The sequence below is a fragment of the Corythoichthys intestinalis genome, chromosome 16, assembly GCF_030265065.1.
Source record: "Corythoichthys intestinalis isolate RoL2023-P3 chromosome 16, ASM3026506v1, whole genome shotgun sequence".
Taxonomy (NCBI): domain Eukaryota; kingdom Metazoa; phylum Chordata; class Actinopteri; order Syngnathiformes; family Syngnathidae; genus Corythoichthys; species Corythoichthys intestinalis.
This window is the reverse complement of record NC_080410.1, coordinates 19,529,418-19,547,926: the sequence shown is the minus strand read 5'-3', so window position 1 is coordinate 19,547,926 and position 18,509 is coordinate 19,529,418. Positions and strand designations below refer to the sequence as shown.

General features: G+C 38.7%; 2 protein-coding genes across 6 annotated transcripts in view; one reads left to right on the top strand and one right to left on the bottom strand.

The window, feature by feature from the left end:
- On the top strand, positions 1 to 9,225 carry LOC130904762 (zinc finger protein Gfi-1b-like). Of its 5 annotated transcripts, none has more exons than XM_057817752.1 (6): positions 1 to 84; positions 4,196 to 4,423; positions 4,612 to 4,730; positions 8,367 to 8,495; positions 8,561 to 8,726; positions 8,818 to 9,225. In XM_057817752.1, exons 2-6 carry the CDS (start codon positions 4,204 to 4,206, stop codon positions 8,988 to 8,990), a joined length of 807 nt encoding a protein of 268 aa, XP_057673735.1. In that variant the 5' UTR covers positions 1 to 84; positions 4,196 to 4,203; the 3' UTR covers positions 8,991 to 9,225. The 5 variants fall into 5 exon arrangements, with proteins under 5 accessions (XP_057673735.1, XP_057673734.1, XP_057673733.1 ...); XM_057817751.1 differs by having other exon boundaries at positions 4,609 to 4,730; XM_057817750.1 differs by having other exon boundaries at positions 4,196 to 4,429.
- engl (endoglin, like) overlaps positions 7,986 to 18,509 on the bottom strand; it is a 37,914-nt gene continuing 27,390 nt past the window's right edge. Inside the window, exons 12-15 of the mRNA XM_057817753.1 lie at positions 14,491 to 14,721; positions 13,070 to 13,579; positions 11,145 to 11,314; positions 7,986 to 8,986 (exon numbers count right to left, since the gene is read on the bottom strand). Coding sequence (XP_057673736.1) covers positions 11,189 to 11,314; positions 13,070 to 13,579; positions 14,491 to 14,721 — 867 coding nt within the window. The 3' untranslated portion in view covers positions 7,986 to 8,986; positions 11,145 to 11,188. The remainder of the gene's footprint in view (positions 8,987 to 11,144; positions 11,315 to 13,069; positions 13,580 to 14,490; positions 14,722 to 18,509) is intronic.

The window sequence follows — 18,509 nt, the reverse complement described above, 5'->3', positions numbered from 1 at the left end:
GATGTGTGTTGGGAGGAGAAAAGAGGACGTAGAGTAACTGACAATGTGAGAATTGCACTCAACAGTCATCCGTGCATTTCAAAGGTAAGGAAAGCACTTGTTGCTGTAAGTCATTTTTGTTGTATGGTCTAATATTTGAAAGTTTATTTTTAAATATTCAAAAATGTCCGCTTGTGGTATAATTTCTTAAATACTTAATATTTTTTAGAAGAGTATTTGATCAAGCTTGTTGGAATTATTATATTGATTCCAAACGACATCATGTTTGAAGGAAAAAGTCACCCGTGTCATGGCATCCAAAACAAAAGCGATGTCATTAAACATTTGCTTTCAAATAGATTAAATTTTGGTCGAACACACATTGTTTTACAGGTATTTATTTCATAATTAGTTACTTATCGTTGTAATTTGCAAGTGTGTTCTTGACTATTCTTGTGCTCTGTATTTTAACATTTTAAAAATGGTGCCTTTCAGTAAGTAAAGATCAAAATAGCTACTCCAAGGGTGTTAAATCGGCGGCCCAGGGGCCAGATATGGCCCACACTATTATTTTTTTGGGCCTGTGAAACTAAATGATGGGCATCGACTTGATGTTTTTTCCTAAAACAAAATTTAGAAAAAATTTTTGTAGTCCAGAGTTTTTAGTTTTTTCCCCTCCTTATTCGATGAAATTAACACAAATCTTCAGAAATTAAAAAAATTAAAAAATTAGAAAAAGAGATTACTTAAGTTTTTAAAAATGGTTACGTGGGTGTTTACAGATTTTCCCTTTTGTTTATTAATTAATTATTAGTTAATTAATTAATTTTATTATTTTGAATAAATAAAAGATAATAATTAAAAAAAAACTAAATGAATGAATACATACAGTAAAAAGAATAACTTTCACCTTATTTTAATTTAGAAAAAAAAAGAAAGATGAATAAAAAGGGGATATTTCCTACTTTTTGAGGGATCAATAAAAATGAAAACAATTTAGAAAATGCTATAAAGAGGCCTAAAAAGAGGATTTGGACAATTTTGAAGTCAACAATGTTGCATTAGATGACGATTCATTTGCTAATCGATTAGTCAAAAAAATCGTGGGAGCCCTACTGTAGGCATGTAGGTATGATATTCTGACGGTATGATAACCTTAAGCCAAAATATCACGGTTTCATGGTACTGCAATTACTGCTCTTAAATGTGTTACTTTGAGATATCTGGGTCTAAAAAAACAAAACAAAAACAAACTTCTCTATTGAACAGGATTTTTATTTTTCAAAATATATTAGTAAAAAAAAATATATATATATATATATATATACATTTGTAAAAAATTGAATATATATATATATATATATATATATATATATATATATATATATATATTCTAAATTAAAATAAATATAGTTGTTTAGATGAGCCTAAACCCACACCCACAGCTCAACAAATAAAAATAAATAAATTACCATCAGAACAAAAATAATTCAATTATTTTCCATAAAAAGCACGTGCGTATGACTCGTATCATGTTTACATTATACACAAACGCTCTTTCTCAACACAGACAGTTGCCAGTGAGAAAAAAAATACGTTTTACCACCGCTTGACACACTAAACATGCTGGAGTTAACTCTCGTAGCTGGTGGGAAACGTTGACAGTGTTTACTAACCTTTAATTTTTGTATGAATGCGGAATCATATTGGAGGTATTGCTTCCTCGGCAGCCACCCTCCGCAAACATGTTTTACATGTCGGTCGGTCCTCCTGTAATCTGCGGCCGTCTGTAACTTTTCTGTAGCCGAAGTATTCCCATACCAGCGATTTCTTTTTTTTAATTCGATTAGGGAAAAAGTTCAGGAGATTCACCTCCTCCAGAGATCGTGTAGCACAGCTGACAAACACTGACACTGAGCAGCAACAGGTGGGGGAGGGTTGAGCCTTACAGCTGCAAGCAAGGGATTTCTGCATGCAATTTTGGGACATAAAAAATAGCTAATACCTTCGGGACGGTATGAAGGAATTTTTTTGCAGTTTTGAAACCTTCACCTAGGCCTGTGGCGATAACAAATTTTAGTGCGCGATAGTTTATCTCATAAATTATTGCGGTATGCGATATTATTGTGCCCCCCCCAATTTTTTTTTTTTTTTTAAACCAATTTACAACAACACAGAGAGAATACAGTATATATTAATAAATCAAGTACAATCATTTAAACGCGATAAATGTTAAATCTTACATTCAAAAATACTTTTTAAGAAATCACAACAAAACACAATAGACCAGTGCTTCTCAATTATTTTCTGTTACGCCCCCCCAAGGAAGACGTAAATGTTTCGCGCCCCCCCAAACTCTGCCGCCACTGTAAATAGTATCATTTGTCTATAATATTATTATTATAAGTACACCGCTGCCTCACATTGTGTCCTTTTTTTCTAGTAGAGAAAATAACAGAGATCAACATATAAAGTATAACTTTATAAACATTGTTTTGTTTGTAACAGAAAAGACTTAACCGCATCAATTTGCCTGAATTAAAAAAAAAAGTCACATCCTAACTGCAAAAATACACTCAAAGTACATTTTTGACCATTTGATACTGAAAAATAAAATCAGTAAATAATAACAAATTTAAATTGATTAGAAACATTAATTAATGAGGACAATATGCCAAAAACATTGACCGCAAAAACAAAACTGAATAGAAGAAAAAAAAAAAGTGTCTTTGGACACTGCTCACAGTATCACCTCCAGTTTGCTATGGTGTGGGGTTATTTTGCACTGAGCATGCTAACATTGCTCACTGGTTTACTGATATAACATTGACAAAGCGGGACGATTGTTGGCAATATTCGGCGCGTTTTCGCTGAAAAACAACCAAGCGACTTATCAATGAGATTGGGGTCTAATGTCTTTAAGTGGCGTCTTAATTGATTTGGCTTCCGGCTGTCCGCTATAATTATTTTTAGACATAGTAAACAGTGGTCTTACCTCATCTACCACTGTATTGAATGGCACCCTGAAGCGCACGAAACGGTGATGTTGTTTTGTTCATGTGACGCGGCACAGCCTGCCAAGAGCCACAGGTTGAGGAAGTGTTGTTAGTGCCGTGTGTTAATAAAAAACTAAGTTGTCAGCACGTCGTGTGTTTGATATCATTGCCCAAAAAAACGCATATAATAGGACACCATACAGCTTCCTTTTTTAATGTTGTCCTTATAATGATGATCTGTTGCCTCATAAATCACTTTGTGACTTTCCACCTCCATGATGGAGTTTTCTTCGTCCATGTACACTGGTTAAACCGTGAATAAGCAACTGGGCTGTTGACTCCAGGCCCGGCTCCGCCCATTTTGACGGATGCGTATCAGGAAAAAAAAAAATTGCCTAAACCATCCGGCGGGCTCTGGCACGCGGAGATGGAGCACTGACGCGGCCGGTATACGTTGAACAATAGGATATAATGGGAACGGACTTGCTCCGGCACTATTTTTTGCCGGACCCGGAACGAAGATGCATTTTGCGTAGCTGGTAACAAGGAAGCCGAACTTTTAACAGCACGTCTGTGGCACGAGCACATGTACGTGCACGCGAGGCGATAAATCGCATTGGAAAATTTACCGCCTTCATTTTTATTTACCGTGCGATAAATGGAATTATTGCATATTGCGACAGGCTTACCTTCACGTTTTTGATACCACGGTATACCTTGAAACAGGTAATCGGCACATGTCTAAGCCCTAGTTTTACCTTCAGTTGATGGCGTTAGATGTCCAATCTATTTTGAATGGGAAGCTGGCAGCGATCAGTCGCAGCCAGCCCCTTTCAGTCAAAATAAATTATACATCTACCACTCCAAACTTCAACAATACAATCACAAACATGGACAGATATGTCTTCTATTTTTTGGATGAAAAGTGAATGTAAAAAAAAAACATTCAGGTTTGGTGATTTTTGAACCAAATGCGCTTTTGCGGTTATGTTAGATTTCCAAATATGTGTCTTCGGCTAACAGTAAAATGTAAAAATGTTTAGTAGTTGAAAAGCAGTTTAGAAGCTACAATGTGGTAAAAGCACACGAGGGTTCTCCTTCAACATGTGCAAGAACAGGTGGTGGGCTCGGTTGAAAACCACAAGCTTTGGCATTTCAAACGAACATACACTCACAGGTGTTTAACGATGATTGCGTTAAATCTTGTCTGGCTCCTGCAGGTTATGTCATGCCGCGGTCATTTCTTGTGAGGAGTAAGAAGACTCACCTCACTTTCCCATCAGCAGACTTTTACAACCAGCAGAATAAACCTCAAGCTGGAGAAGGTCAGCCTGTGGAGGAAGATGGCAGGGACCTTGAAGATGTGCCATGTGTTTTCCCAAAGGAAGTTCTATCTGAGGGCGATTCTCCATTGCAAAATCAAAGTTCAATGGACCCCTCCGAATCTGGTACAGGTAACTCTCTTGATAACTTAATAGGAGATGGATTGTTTTTTTTTTTTTAATTCTGCAAACAATATAAAGCAACCAAAAAAGGAAAAAGAGAAACTGGCCCTTTGCATTGTCAATATTTCTTCTTCCAGGAAGATCCACAGCAAATAATATTAAAGCAGTTCTGGACTTTTCTTGGTCAGCAGACAGAAGCCAAACATCTGACAGAGAGCGACAGCTCGAGAGACTTGTCTTAATGTTACTCCACCGCACGTCACGTACAGACCTCAGCTATCCATTCAGCCAGTGTCCTCTCTGTGAAAAGGTACTAAAATGTATATACAGAATGAATTTTGTCTACGATTTCACAGAAGTAATTCACTGCAATTGACGGGTGTAGAAGTCAAATATCCATTGTTGCAAAAGTAAACTGCAAAAAAAAAAAAAAAAAAACAGCAAACCTGGTCAAGAAGGGATTTTAATTAAAAAAGTGCACTATACTGTACAGTGGTGTTGAACTGTTGTGCATCTTTCTGAGTAATGATAAATGTTGAACAACATTACCCTGTAAAGGGCAAGTGACTTTTTGGAAATTTAAAAGTCTGACATTCCAAATCCTTTATGGGGCAAATGATTATTTTTAGTAATTTATACAATTAATTATTATTACTATTATTACTAGGGTTGTTCCGATCATGTTTTTTTGCTCCCGATCCAATCGTTTTAGTTTGAGTATCTGCCGATCCCGATATTTCCTGATCCGATTGCTTTTTTTTGCTCCCGATTCAATTCCAATCATTCCCGATAATTTTTCCCGATCATATACATTTTGGCAATGCATTAAGAAAAAAATGAATAAAACTCTGATGAATATATACATTCAACATACAGTACATAAGTACTGTATTTGTTTATTATGACAATAAATCCTGAAGATGGCGTTTACATTATTAACATTCTTTCTGTGAGAGGGATCCACGGATAGAAAGACTTGTGACTTTGTATATTGTGACTAAATATTGCCATCTACTGTATTTGTTGAGCTTTCAGTAAATAATACTGTAGCCATGCCCAAATGCATGATGGGAAGTGGAACCAGGACTGTGCGTAGTGCCACCAATTGATACATCTTCTCTGCGTTTGGAAATAACATAAGGTGTTAAGAAAAAGATCAATTGCTACCTTGCTTCCCCACATTGCTTCCCATGATATTTCTAATCATAGGGAGAGGGATTGTAAGGCTTTAGCCAATTAAAAAAAGGCTCCAAAGCCTGCCAAAAATCACTCTACTCAATTTACGCTGCCTTTTATCTCTCTATATAGGTAAAACAGCGCCATTACAGATTGAGCGTGACAATGCGTGAGTGGGTCGTGCTGCGCATGCATTAATTGCATTAAATATTTTAACGTGATACATTTTTTTAAAAATTAATTACCGTCGTTATCGGGATAAATTTGATAACCCTACCATAAGCCTAAACTAAAGACTCTGGATGAGTGTAACATATTATGTCTGTAACGGTAAATACAATTAGAAAACGATTTAATTAAAAAAAAAATATATACAGTATATATTAAAAAAAAGGCATGGCCGATATTTTTTTGCCGATTCCGATACTTTGAAAATGACGTGATCGGACCCGATCGATCGGGACATCTCTAATTATTACATAAAAAGACAATGTAACATAAATAAAATGTTAATTGAAACCAAAATTAACTAGAAAATGGCAATTTTCTCAAGAAATTATATGGGGATACTTACTTCAAATACCTAATTGATTTGGGTACACTTCCTGTATATTCTGGGGCATTCCCAGATCACTTCCGGATGATTTTGGGGCACTGGTTCACTTCAAAGACTGCTCATTTCGGGTTTCTTCCCATTGATTCAGGCTCATTTCGGGTTTCTTCCCATTGATTCAGGCTCAACTCCACGTCGAATGGCACTTGCACTTACACAAATGGCTGACAAAAGTACAGTGCCTTGCAAAAGTATTCGGCCCCCTTGAATCTTGCAACCTTTCGCCACATTTCAGGCTTCAAACATAAAGATATGAAATTTAATTTTTTTGTCAAGAATCAACAACAAGTGGGACATAATCGTGAAGTGGAACAACATTTATTGGATAATTTAAACTTTTTTAGCAAATAATAAACTGAAAAGTGGGGCGTGCAATATTATTCGGCCCCTTTACTTTCAGTGCAGCAAACTCACTCCAGAAGTTCAGTGAGGATCTCTGAATGATCCAATGTTGTCCTAAATGACCGATGATGATAAATAGAATCCACCTGTGTGTAATCAAGTCTCCGTATAAATGCACCTGCTCTGTGATAGTCTCAGGGTTCTGTTTAAAGTGCAGAGAGCATTATGAAAACCAAGGAACACACCAGGCAGGTCCGAGATACTGTTGTGGAGAAGTTTAAAGCCGGATTTGGATACAAAAAGATTTCCCAAGCTTTAAACATCTCAAGGAGCACTGTGCAAGCCATCATATTGAAATGGAAGGAGCATCAGACCACTGCAAATCTACCAAGACCCGGCCGTCCTTCCAAACTTTCTTCTCAAACAAGGAGAAAACTGATCAGAGATGCAGCCAAGAGGCCCATGATCACTCTGGATGAACTGCAGAGATCTACAGCTGAGGTGGGAGAGTCTGTTCATAGGACAACAATCAGTCGTACACTGCACAAATCTGGCCTTTATGGAAGAGTGGCAAGAAGAAAGCCATTTCTCAAAGATATCCATAAAAAGTCTCGTTTAAAGTTTGCCACAAGCCACCTGGGAGACACACCAAACATGTGGAAGAAGGTGCTCTGGTCAGATGAAACCAAAATTGAACTTTTTGGCCACAATGCAAAACGATATGTTTGGCGTAAAAGCAACACAGCTCATCACCCTGAACACACCATCCCCACTGTCAAACATGGTGGTGGCAGCATCATGGTTTGGGCCTGCTTTTCTTCAGCAGGGACAGGGAAGATGGTTAAAATTGACGGGAAGATGAATGCAGCCAAATACAGGAACATTCTGGAAGAAAACCTGTTGGTATCTGCACAAGACCTGAGACTGGGACGGAGATTTATCTTCCAACAGGACAATGATCCAAAACATAAAGCCAAATCTACAATGGAATGGTTCAAAAATAAACATATCCAGGTGTTAGAATGGCCAGGTCAAAGTCCAGACCTGAATCCAATCGAGAATCTGTGGAAAGAGCTGAAGACTGCTGTTCACAAACACTCTCCATCCAACCTCACTGAGCTCGAGCTGTTTTGCAAGGAAGAATGGGCAAGAATGTCAGTCTCTCGATGTGCAAAACTGATAGAAACATACCCCAAGCGACTTGCAGCTGTAATTGGAGCAAAAGGTGGCGCTACAAAGTATTAACGCAAGGGGGCCGAATAATATTGCACGCCCCACTTTTCAGTTTTTTATTTGTTAAAAAAGTTTAAATTATCCAATAAATTTTGTTCCACTTCACGATTGTGTCCCACTTGTTGTTGATTCTTGACAAAAAATTAAAATTTTATATCTTTATGTTTGAAGCCTGAAATGTGGCGAAAGGTTGCAAGGTTCAAGGGGGCCGAATACTTTTGCAAGGCACTGTATATATATACACACACATACATATATTATTTATACACATACATTCGTACATACAGTATGTGTGCTATGTTCGAGTCTATCAGTATTTTATGTGCATGGGTATAGCTGACATCACAAAATAGCTGCACTTGTAAGCAGTGTAATATTTTTGTGTTTGAACATTATTTTCTCCACTATCAAAGGTCTTAGAAATTTAAGATTTGCACTCTGAAATACTTCGGTCTACCATGTTTCAGTCATTTATACTGTTTTGTCAGTCCCTTTAAAACTCTTTCTTATTAATCATTTTGAAAGAAGAGACATCTTTAAAAAGGTTGATAACCCCTAACCCACATTAAGCGTTTCCCTCAGTCTCTTTCAGAAGTCAATCTGCAGGCTCATTTCAGTACAAACACCTTTCCTCTCCCTCTGATGAGGTCCCCAGACACAGAAATGTCCTCAATGACTTTCACAGCAATTGGGAGTTATAGCAGAGCAAAGGTAATAATATGCTGAAAGGATGTTTAATGCACAGTCATGGTTTACATGCTTTTTCCGCACAACAGGCGCGAAACTTTGGCTGTAAGGTGTGTGGAAAGATGTTCAAGCGCTCTTCTACACTGTCCACGCATCTACTCATCCACTCAGACACGAGGCCTTTCCCTTGCCAATATTGCGGTAAAAGGTTCCACCAGAAATCAGACATGAAGAAACATACCTTTATACACACAGGTGAGTAGTCAGGATAGATTACTAGTACAGTATATTGTAGTAGTGTCTGATATGCAGTTATATGTGACTTGCCCACTTTATCTGCACTCAGGTGAGAAACCACACATATGCAAGGTGTGCGGTCGAGGATTCAGTCAAAGCTCCAACCTCATCACCCACAGTCGGAAACACGAGGGCTACCGAATGTTCAGCTGCCCCCTCTGTCACCACAGTTTCCAACGCAGGGTCGACCTACAGCGCCACCAAGAAAATCCGTGTGGCTGAGGAAGCATATATTCTCAGAACTGATGCCTTATATAGCAGTTGACAAGTAGACTGATTACAGTAGTTTTTTGGAGTAAAAAATATGCACTCATTCTTTTAGCTTGAGTTTTGTTTTTCATAATTAAAAGCTTTATGTACGTTGGCGTATAGTAAAAATAACACATTGTTTCATCTGTGATTTTAGGATACATTAATGCAATACAGTGAAAATAAATCAGCAAATCTATTGCCTTCTTTTCTTCCAGAGTTTGTCATTGTGTAATTTTCTTGAAAACAATACTTTTTTAAACACTTGGCCTTATTTTTTTCAATGGCGTACCGCAAGCAACACGTCACTTCCGCTCATTAATATTCATGACATTAGCTACTGTTGCTAAGTAGGGACAAGTCACCGTTTGTCCCTATTAGGAAATGAATGGAAATCGTGTACGAAGGAGATGTTTACAGCGCTAAACCTACCAACTCTCTCCGAAAATGATGTGCCTGGTGCCAAATTCACTGGCAAAGATGTGGAAGAACATAAAAATGTTCAGTTTAAGAGATGGCTTGAGTGTCGAAGGCTGAAAAAGACGAAAAAAACGAGCCGACCTAAGCATAGCCTTAGCTTTTTTTATCGACGCGACTGACAATGACATTCTCCTGTTTCAACAAGCTATCCTTTACCATCAGCCCTGTCTTTCTTATACATCCTCTGGTTGTCCTACGTCTCTGACCGTTCTTGGGGGTAATTTAGTTAGCTTTGTGTAGTGATCGCAAATGCTACTCAATGACAGCCAACGAACACTTTTAATTTTTTCATTGATAACAAATCCTAATTCTATAATTTATTTACACTTCCCCCTTACTAAAGTTGTTATATATATATATATATATATATATATACACACATACATATATAACAGAAACGGTAACAGTGGCAGTTAGATACCATTGTAATTCTTTTCAGGTCATTCATTGTCAGACAGAAGCAGTACGGCACAACGTTACGCTAAAAAAATAAGTTAAAAATATAAAAAAGGCTTACCTCTTTGTCCTCTGAAAGACCATGCCAACCCAACAAAATGTTTACTGCATATGAAATGTGAATGGATTCACCGAGCTGGTGTTAAAGTCCGCGCAAGTTGATTCGGTCTTCACATTTTTTCCTCCCGAGTTTTTGGTTTCCGGAAACGTATGAAGAAAACATCCTTCATGTGTCGTAATGTCTAGAGTCGTTTCTACAAGTTCCAAAAAAGCAATGCGTGATCGGCATGTTCGTTTTTGAAAGATTACCGGCGAAAAGTAGCACAAATTACGTTGTTTCTATGCGAGGGCGGGTCTATAATGTCCCACTTCGGCTTTACTTCCGCTTTACGATGCGACGTCACGATCTAAAAATAGCATGCGTGCGGTACGCCATTTATCAGAGAAAGGTAGCACAGTTTTGTAGATAGTAAGACACAAAAATAATTGAAATTGAGTTGCTTTTGGCACTCCATTGCTTTGTTTCTTTAACCCTTTACAGGGGACTCACTGACTGCCATTGATGGCGCTAGACGTCTAATCCAGTTTGAACGTTCATTCGCAGAGGCACTGGAAGTCACTCACAGCATGGAGTGCTGAGGATCTTATTTTGTTTTTCCCATCGCGCTTTGTCTCCGTACAAGGCGTGTACAAGGCAGTACACACACATGCTGGATAGTTTATGTACTACTACTAGGCTACTACAAAGACAGAGTTCTATTTCACCTACAGTGTGTGTGTTATTGATTTATTTTTAACAAAAAAGACACTACCAAAACGCTTTTTTTCTCTCCAACACCAGGTGGTGCTGCAGCACCCTTAGCACTCCACTTCCCGTGCCACTGTTCATTCGCCTAACCCAGTCAACATGGATTCGGCATCTAGCGCTGTCAATGCCACTGAAAGATGAGCGTATATAGCCAGTCTTCCCGGATTAAATGTATTGGATGCTTATGTTTGAAGATTTTGGCAAAAAACACCATTTACAAAAAAACAAAAAAAACAAACAAACAAAAAAATTATCCTACACAATATATAAAGTATATTTCCAAAATAAATAAATAAATAAACTACAGTCACAATAAAGGGTTAAAGCTCTTCTCTATATATTTAATGGCATGCATTTACAGTATATTGAGCTAATCTTATTACCTGTATAACTGTAGATGGATCCCAACCAGGCGATCACACTGACGTTACACCGACTGCAAAGAAGATTCTCTCCTTGTTTGTAGGCTTGTGATGGGCTTCCGTGCTTTATGTTTTACTGTGTTTGTCGGTTGGGTCACCACCATGGGCCGGGATAGGTTTCGAATCACACACTACAAATCAAGTCCAAAGAAGAAAGTCTTATTGACAATTTAAAAACATAAATGACTCATATTTTTTCAAGGATTCTGCCTGGCAACCAGCGTTGTTAATCTAAATTTTAAAAAGTAATTAGCTAGAGTTACAAACTCAGTTACCTCAACATAAGCGTCATTACAGCGGTATGAAAAGTAACTGAACCTTTTGAAATTTCTCCCATTTATGCATTAAATGCACCAAGGTACATACTGAACCGTGATTTGTATATATCATCACACACCTTTTGTGTATATATACAGTGGGGCAAATAAGGATTTAGTCAACCACCAATTATGCAAGTTCTCCCACTTGAAAATATTAGAGAGGCCTGTAATTGTCAACATGGTTAAACCTCAACAATGAGAGACAGAATGTGGAAAAAAACCCAGAAAATCACATTTTTTTATTTTTAAGAATTTATTTGCATATTTTGGTGGAAAATAAGTATTTGGTCAATACCAAAAGTTCATCTTAATACTTTGTTATGCAACCTTTGTTGGCAATAACGGAGCCCAAACATTTTCTGTAACTCTTCTCAAGCTTTTCACACACTGTTGCTGGTATTTTGGCCCATTCCTCCATGCAGATCTCCTCTAGAGCAGTGATGTTTTGGGGCTGTCATTGGGCAACACGGACTTTCAACTCCCTCCTCACCCCGTGGCGTCAAAATGATAACAAGAACGGTGAGCAAAAATCCCAGAACCACACGGGGGGGACCTAGTGAATGACCGACAAAGAGCTGGGACCACAGTAACAAAGGCTACTATCAGTAACACAATGCGCCGCCAGGGACTCAAATCCTGCACTGCCAGACGTGTCCCCCTGCTGAAGGAAGTACACGTCCAGGCCCGTCTGCAGTTCGCTAGAGAGCATTTGGATGATCCAGAAGAGGACTGGGAGAATGTGTTATTGTCAGATGAAACAAAAAAAAAAACTTTTTGGTAGAAACACAGGTTCTCGTGTTTGGAGGAAAATGAATACTGAATTGCACCATACCCACTGTGAAGCATGGGGGTAGAAACATCATGCTTTGGGGTTGTTTTTCTGCATAGGGACCAGGACGACTGATCTGTGTAAAGGAAAGAATTAATGGGGCCATGTATCGAGAGACTTTGAGTGAAAATCTCCTTCCATCAGCAAGGGCATTGAAGATGAGACGTGGCTGGGTCTTTCTGCATGACAATGATCCCTAACACACTGCCAGGGCAACAAAGGAGTGGCTTCGTAAGAAGCATTTCAAGGTCCTGGAATGGCCTAGCCAGTCTCCAGATCTCAACCCCATAGGAAATCTGTGAAGGGAGTTGAAAGTCGGTGTTGCCCAATGACAGCCCCAAAACAGCACTGCTCTAGAGGAGATCTGCATGGAGGAATGGGTCAAAATACCAGCAACAGTGTGCGAAAAGCTTGTGAAGAGTTACAGAAAACGTTTGGGGTCCTTTATTGCCAACAAGGGTACATAACAAAGTATTGAGATGAACTTTTGGTATTGACCAAATACTTATTTTCCACCATGATTTGCAAATAAATTCTTTAAAAACCAAACAATATGATTTTCTGTTTTTTTTCCCACATTCTGTCTCTCATGGTTGAGCTTTACCCAACAATTTCAGGCCTCTCTAATATTTTCAAGTGGGAGAACTTGCACAATTAGTGGTTGACTAAATACTTATTTGCCCCACTGTAAATGAAATGAAATGAAGTGTTATTTTGTGAGTCACCTTCTTCTGTACCTGCTGTCCAAGTGTCCTGGACACATGTGGAGGGATATGTTTGCCATCTGGACATTTTTTCTTGACACTCTTTTTTCCGGATGCCTTTGTTGCCTGGTCAGAGACACAGAGACGAACGCTGCAGTGGAGAAACTGGATTGAGACGTTGTAGACTGGTCGTAGTTTAAAACTAAATCTTAATGGCCAAAACATTGTTTCGCTCCCCTTGGGTCCTTCTCTTCCTTTTCTTCTGGTCTTGGAACGAAAGGAGACACCTTCATCTTCGTCTTCTTCTTCACTGATCTTGCATGCTTTTTCATCTTCATTTCTGTCTTCAGTATCTTCCTCCTCCTCCTCATTACTATCTTCTGTTTCTTTCTCATCTTTTGCATGTAAAAAGGTAAATGAGGGGTCTGCAGGACAGGCATTGCTTATGACTGTCCAGAAAGGAGAGCTTTTGGGGTCTGACAGAGGAGAAACAACACATGACTTCACCTCAGCATTGTCTATGAAGGGTCCAATGGCTGAAATCTGCAGTAGAAAAAAAACAATTAATGAAGCAATGATGAAGGCAGAGTCATAAGTATTTAGTTGAGGAGTTTAAAAGAGTCATTGTTACTATATAATTGTACTTTAAAAGCATAATATTGAATTAAAACAATCCATTAAAATCGCTTGAACTTAGATTAACTACAGGCTCTGTACAAAACAAGACATTGAAAAATTTAAATGCATTCGTTTTTAGATTGGAGAAGATTGGGTTATTGAGATTGAATATTTAAAGGTCTTAACAAAAAATCAATCAGGATGCCGCCGCTAATCCAGAGTCCTTACAAATACTTTACAAGAAAACTGGACCATATTACACTGGTCATGTTGTCTTTATTTTGACTTCCTGTGAGTCAAAGGATAGACAATGAAATGTTACTGCTTGTCTATAAAACCCTTAATGGCACTGGACCAAAATACATGCTTGATTTTCTTGACCCCTACTAAGCATCTAGACCCCTTAGGTCATCTGGAACTGTTATTATTGTGTGTTCTAAGAAGAAGAACCAAGCAGAGTGAAGCGGCATCCAGTTATTATGCTCATCACCTCTGGAGTAAATTACTTGAATATTTGAGGATTACTTAAATAGTTACCTCCTTTGAATTAGGAACAAAATGCTATTATTTACTACAGCGTATTCATAAATGCCCCTTTTGCTTTTCATCCATTTATTTGTGTTTATTTTTCAGGGTTTGTTTCAATTGTCTTGCTGATTTTAATGTGATTTTTTACAGACTTTTAATTTCTATTTTTTTCAATTGTGTCTAGCTGATTTTTATGTGATGTAAAGAAAGCACTTTGAGATAATTGAATTTTGCTATTCAAATAAATTTTAACTTGCCTTGCCTAAAATATCAAATTAGGAGAAAGAAATATAAAATGAAAAAGCCACCTCAACGTAAACACGCTGGTCTGCTACGATGACACAGGGTCCGACATGTCGATGCTTGTAGCTCTCAGTGATGAAAAGCTTCAAAAGTAGCAAAGGTCCAGATTTGTGTCTGGGTGCGGAAAAATGTAACTGTCCAGGATCAGGATAGGAAGCCCAGGGTGCCTGGGAAGTACTGACATTATTATCATGACCTAGTTGAGGCAGGCTGGTGACGTCGTCCATACAGCTGAACTGGGAGAAGAGAATGAACTCATTGGCTGCAATTGACAGAGCTTAGACGTCTAATCTATTTGAAATGGGAGGTCTAGGAGCGAATTAATGAATATTGGACATCTACTAGTGATAAAATCATTTAAATTCACAACAGTGCACAAATACCAGGGAGTAAAATATATTTAAAACTGGTGTTTTGCACTTTTTTCTTTTAATGTTACTTTCGTTCTACTTTTAATATTTGTGTATAAAAAGGGACTATTTTTTGGGAGTTAAAAAAACAAACAAACAAACAAAAATTTGAGCCCTATAAAAACCTGGCATGTGGCCTTAGAATGTGGCCTACTTGACCCAAAATATACAAATGTGGACACAAGGGCTTGATTATGATGACTGACTTACGAGTTACATACATTTATGTGTCTTTATATAATAATAAGCAGGGGTGCACATATTTTTTTTGCCCAGATTCTCAGAGGGGGACCTGGAGATGTGACTTGGTCCTCATTAGCTTGAGAGCCGACCCGCCTGATGCGATAAAATTATGACAAGCTTTACTTAGAGCCAATTACCTTTAATTAATTATATAAACAATTAACGCTTGATTAACATCAACTGGCACAACAAAATTGCCATTATTTGACGTGAAATGTAAAGAAATAAACATAAAAGCACCAATTCAAAATAAAGGGCATTCATATGCGGCTCCCACATTAACTCCAAGCCTTTGTAAAAGTGGGATGTCCTCCTCATAAGAGCTCATTGAACGTGCATGTTTAGCTTTGTGAAATCTGAGCAAAAACACGTTTGTCAGTGCATGGCGCTGTTGTTCAATAACTTTATTCCGCCACTCGTCCAATAGGGCGAGTGGGGTCCTGTCTGACATCGATAGTTTGCTTAATTGCCACATGCTCTGGTTTTTTTCGTGCTTTTCAAAGTTTGGATGTCTAAAATTCTTTGACCCTACATAAAGTGCGCTGCTCTTATTCGCAACATTGGGATTCTCACGGCAAATGTTGCACCACATTTCCGTGCGAGCATCATTTGCTTCTAGCCATGGTACCTCCTGCAGCCACTTTTCAGCAAAAGTCCTTTTTTTCGGTAGCTCCGTTGACGTCTCTGTTGTCTGTCTGTCTTTTGACGGGGGTGGGGGAACACGGAAATAATTACTCAGTGGGGCCTGCGTCTTTGACATTTTGAGAAGTTATTTTCTCGTGTCCGCCGCAAGTACAGTGGTCAGCCATCGGTACGTAAAAGCGTATGGAAGCCAGTGAGGGCCAGCGCGTTTGTCTACGTCCAGTACGCATGCGCGCATGCGGACCACTTATGTGCACCCCTGATAATAAGTATACTCTGTATAGACCCTACCCACGTGACGTCACAACTCCGCTCTCCTGAATGGTACCGCCCAATTGTCCGTCAAAACATAGTGTTAACCTGTTACGGCCACGTACATTCCTCCTATTTACGGCGTGTTTTTCTGCTCCTTAACATTAATAATCAAAATGGTGAAGGCGTGTGTGACTGTTGGTTGCACTAACAGAGAAGATGGAAGGAGAGACTTGAAGTTTTACCGTATTCCGAGGGATCCAAAGAGGAGAGCGAAATGGACGGCTGCAATTCGACGTGAAAACTGGGCACCAAAAAATCACCACAGACTATGTAGTAGTCATTTTATATCCGGTAAGATGCATTTAAGATATACTTAGAGGGTTTTGGGCTGACAAATAACCACAATTAAGATCATTGCTAGGCTAATCGCCGACAACATACACGTATGTATGTAGTGAGAGTGCTATCGTTAAACCATATAAACATAAAAACCCTAACTGCATTGACAAATGACATGAAATAAATTAGACTTGACAGTGGATGTTAGCGAGAATAAAAGATTTTGAATTGAAAATTTCCTAACTCACCTTTCCAAGCACAAGATAGATTCCTGCCGAATTTTCGTGGACGAGGACCTGTTTCACCCAACCAGCAACGAAGTATTTATAAGCCTCCAAGCTCTTGAAGTTTTTCAAATTTTCGTGAGAATAGGCTGATTTTGTGTGGACAAAGATAGTTGTAAATATCAGCGTAGCAGATGTCAGGCAGACAGGGCGAAGACAGTGGCTCGAAAAACATCGATTTGGGCATCAAATATGGATCTGGTGACTGTATAGAACGAAGCTTTTCCACATAACGCCTTTTATGCAACACATCCAGTGAGTTTACGGCATCCAAAAGCACCAGGTCTTCCATGAAATGCATTTTAAATTCCTCGATCAATTGAAACCAATGCTAATACAGAGACAAAATGACGGACAAGGGGGCGGAACCATACAGCGAGCACGTGGTTTTGTGACGTCGGTGGGTAGGGTCTATACTGTAGGTCAGGGGTCAGGAACTTATGGCTCACGAGCCATATCTGGCTCTTTTGAGGAGTGATTCTGGCTCTCGGCCAACCCCTAATCGTAAACGTGGAACTGGCTGGCTCGCTTGACATACACGAGCTGTGACGAGCTGATGGCGCATTAATACATTGATCTTGGACATTTCAAACATACATCGCCATGATATGATTCAAATCGGTGCCCATTGGTTGTCCTCCTGTCGCGGATTGCAGGGAAATGGGCATTATAGAGCTTGCCTCGCGTGTTAAGTCTCCGCTCAGCCACTAGCGTGGCTATAAAGCAGGGGTCCCCAAACTTTTTCCTGTGAGGGCCACATAACTTCGCCCTTCTCTGATTAGGGGCCGGGGTCAGTTTGTAAAAGAAAAAGTGTGACGATTGCAGGAGTGCCTAAATGTAAAAAAAATATTGTTTTTCAGAAAGCCACAATCAAATAACCCTTTCTGGATTCTTCACGGAACAAAAGTAAATAAAACAAAAATAATAATATAATATAATTATAATAACACTATTAATTAGATAATAACCAAATAACCCTCTCTGATTTCTTCACAGAAAAAGGCCAGGAAATAAATAACACTATTGAGGAAAAAAAATAAAATAAAAAAATTTCAAAATGCTCTCTGGTATTGTTCAGTGGGCCGGACCAAATGTGGAGGTGGGCCGCATCCGGCCTGCGCGCTGTAGTTTGGGGCCCCTTGCTATGAAGTATAGGAGTGTATTATAATGTGTAATAGAAAATTAAACCACGAATGTGAACTGACTGGTAGCCCAAGTAACACAAGTGGGCGATCGGTTGCACTTTCATTACTTTTTTGCCTGTCAAATTGTCGCCACTTCCAGGGGAGTGAAACTCACGAAACGGCTGCCTTGAGAGGCTCAAACTGTCTCGGCCATTGTGATGCACACGTCCACCTAGTTGTGGTTTCCACTTTCAGGAAATATTTGCAACACCAATCCATTTTTTTTATTTGATTTTTTTCAAGTGGTGAGTGTGAAACTAGCAAGGATTGTAACATCTCAAGTGAAGATGTTAGGCTTTAGTTGTTGTTTCCTCAAAATTTTTATCAATCACAACTCAGCGACTATATACTGTAATATACTAGTATATATGCATATATACATAGACGCAAACACTCTGTATGGCTGTCATAGAACCCTATTTTTAAATATGCTGGGTGTTTTGGCTCTCTCAGTCAAAAAGGTCCCCGACCCCGGCTGTTCATTTGATATTGGCTTAATGTTGTCCATGCCGCTGGTGGTGGTCACATTGAGCACTTGTAAAGCATGAAATATAAACTTGTTATATACAATACTTGTATCCAGCTCGTTATTGTTTGTTTTTTAATTTTTTTTTTTAATGTATCGCAATTTTATTGGCACATTCTTTTTGAATCACCCTGTGATTGA

Bases quoted from the DNA above. Each gene is read 5' to 3' on its own strand.
- LOC130904762 (XM_057817747.1), top strand. From the start codon at position 4,204: ATGCCGCGGTCATTTCTTGTGAGGAGTAAGAAGACTCACCTCACTTTC. The intron at 4,731-8,366 runs GTACTAAAATGT...CGTTTCCCTCAG, and splicing joins AGTGTCCTCTCTGTGAAAAG to TCTCTTTCAGAAGTCAATCT. The intron at 8,727-8,817 runs GTGAGTAGTCAG...ATCTGCACTCAG, and splicing joins ACATACCTTTATACACACAG to GTGAGAAACCACACATATGC.